Source organism: Rhinopithecus bieti, unplaced genomic scaffold (assembly GCF_001698545.2).
Source record: "Rhinopithecus bieti isolate Rb0 unplaced genomic scaffold, ASM169854v2 scaffold_54685, whole genome shotgun sequence".
Classification (NCBI taxonomy): Eukaryota; Metazoa; Chordata; class Mammalia; order Primates; family Cercopithecidae; genus Rhinopithecus; species Rhinopithecus bieti.
In genome coordinates, this window is record NW_016821510.1 from 234,520 (window position 1) to 236,220 (window position 1,701).

General features: G+C 37.2%; 1 protein-coding gene across 1 annotated transcript; it reads right to left on the reverse strand.

Annotated features, from left to right (window-relative positions):
- Window positions 1–451: 451 nt before the first annotated feature.
- TAS2R42 (taste 2 receptor member 42) lies at window positions 452–1,396 on the reverse strand. Its single transcript, XM_017860388.1, has one exon. The coding sequence runs from the start codon at window positions 1,394–1,396 to the stop codon at window positions 452–454; it is 945 nt and encodes a 314-aa protein (XP_017715877.1).
- Between the last annotated feature and the right edge of the window lie 305 nt (window positions 1,397–1,701).

Sequence of the window (1,701 nt, forward strand, 5' to 3'; positions counted from 1 at the left end):
AAAAAAAAAAAAAAAAGCTTGGCTTTGAAGCTATGAGTCTATATTTTTCCTACTGTGACTTTAGTTTTTAATTAGATTTTCTACCCACATTGTATATCTTTTACCCATTCAAGTTTATAATCTATCTTGCTTTCTAAAGAATCACACACCTTTTTCTCCACAAGTTGCAATTACCTATCATTTGCATATAAAATTAAATAATTTAGATTTTTTGAAATAATATGTGAGGCTAAAATATTGCTTGCCAATGCTCCAAACAAAAATGATGACTTTTAAAATGGTATCGACCAGCAATGTGTGAATTACCATCAAAAGCAGCCTGGTAGGATTTCATTTATGTTCCAAAATACTTAGAGAAACGCAGTAGGAAAAAAAACAAAAGCACAGTGGAAGTGATCCCCAAATGCTCCTCATTGAGTTATTCTCTTAGGAAAGCTTCTGGAAAGTCTGTCTACAAAGGTAAAGGGTTTAGTCTTTTTGTATAATTCCTAAGATGCCATAGTAGCCTCACAGCTGTCTGTCGTAGCTTGCTGTTTCCCAGAATGAGAATAAATGAGTGGCACGAGGGAAAGGCATTTAAGGCTAACATGACAAACTGTGTGTACTTGTTGTTCCCCAATATACAAAATGTCCAATTTGTCACTTGTAAGGAAAAAAAATGAACTATGAAGAGGAAAAGGAAAGACATCACCATTTTCATGGCCCTCCTGTGGGCGTCTGTGCTGGAGTCTCTAGAACCCAAGGAACTAAGCTTCAAATTTCTAGTATGTCTCATCAAGGACAGAAATAAAAAAAGCAATGAGGTCAGGCACAGAGAAAAGGGGATAAAACTGTTCAAGCTAAGAAGAGTTTTTAACAGAGAGAGTTTATCATAGAGAGTTTTACTTTCATCTAAGTATAAAGTCAGATTACTTTTATCTATTATATTCAGTGAGATATCCATAAACATTTCTATCACTAAACAGTCAAAAATCAGTAAGAACAGAGACAATGTAAGGAGTATAGCAATCACTCTGTTCATCCTCCACCTCAGCCAGAGGAAAATGGAGTGGGGGAAGTGGGCTATCTTAAAGAAATAGAAAATGCTCAGGCAGGTGGCAAGCCAGGTGGTCAAGTGATTAGTCATGTGCCAAAGCATAGTAACAGGTTTTCCTACTCTATCTGTGGCATATAAATGTGGAGCAAGTCCCGCTACACATGAATCGAACAGTACCACCAACAGTTGACCAATTGTGGAGATAGCCAAGCAGGTGAGGATGAAGTCAACTGAGAAGACCTTTTGGTTCTTGATCCCTGCAGAGCAGTTTACCAGTCCAGTGAACACATTCCCCAGCATGCCGATGATGAATTCCACTATTGCCAGAGTCAGAAAGATTTTATCGAATTCGGTGGCCATTTCCAGAGACCAAAAAAATCCAAGTTTTTAATACTTTGCGTCATTAATAAATTTACAATCAAACTATTGCAGAAGAGCATTCATTTCTGATACTTATCTTCATTGCTTTTATTGCACTTCCAGTCTTGATCAGGACCTTCTGCTGTTGGATACAGTCTCATATACTTAAGGAAGTCTTTGCCTGTTTTTACTATAATTCTGATCTTATTCCCGAAAGATCTACCAAGGAATGCAGTCTCACATACCTCACGGAAGTGTTTTCGTTTCTTTGAAAGAGTTACTGAATTCTAAACCCAACAGTTTCT

Excerpts from the sequence above, each read along its gene's own strand:
- TAS2R42 (XM_017860388.1), bottom strand. The coding sequence starts at position 1,396 with ATGGCCACCGAATTCGATAAAATCTTTCTGACTCTGGCAATAGTGGAA.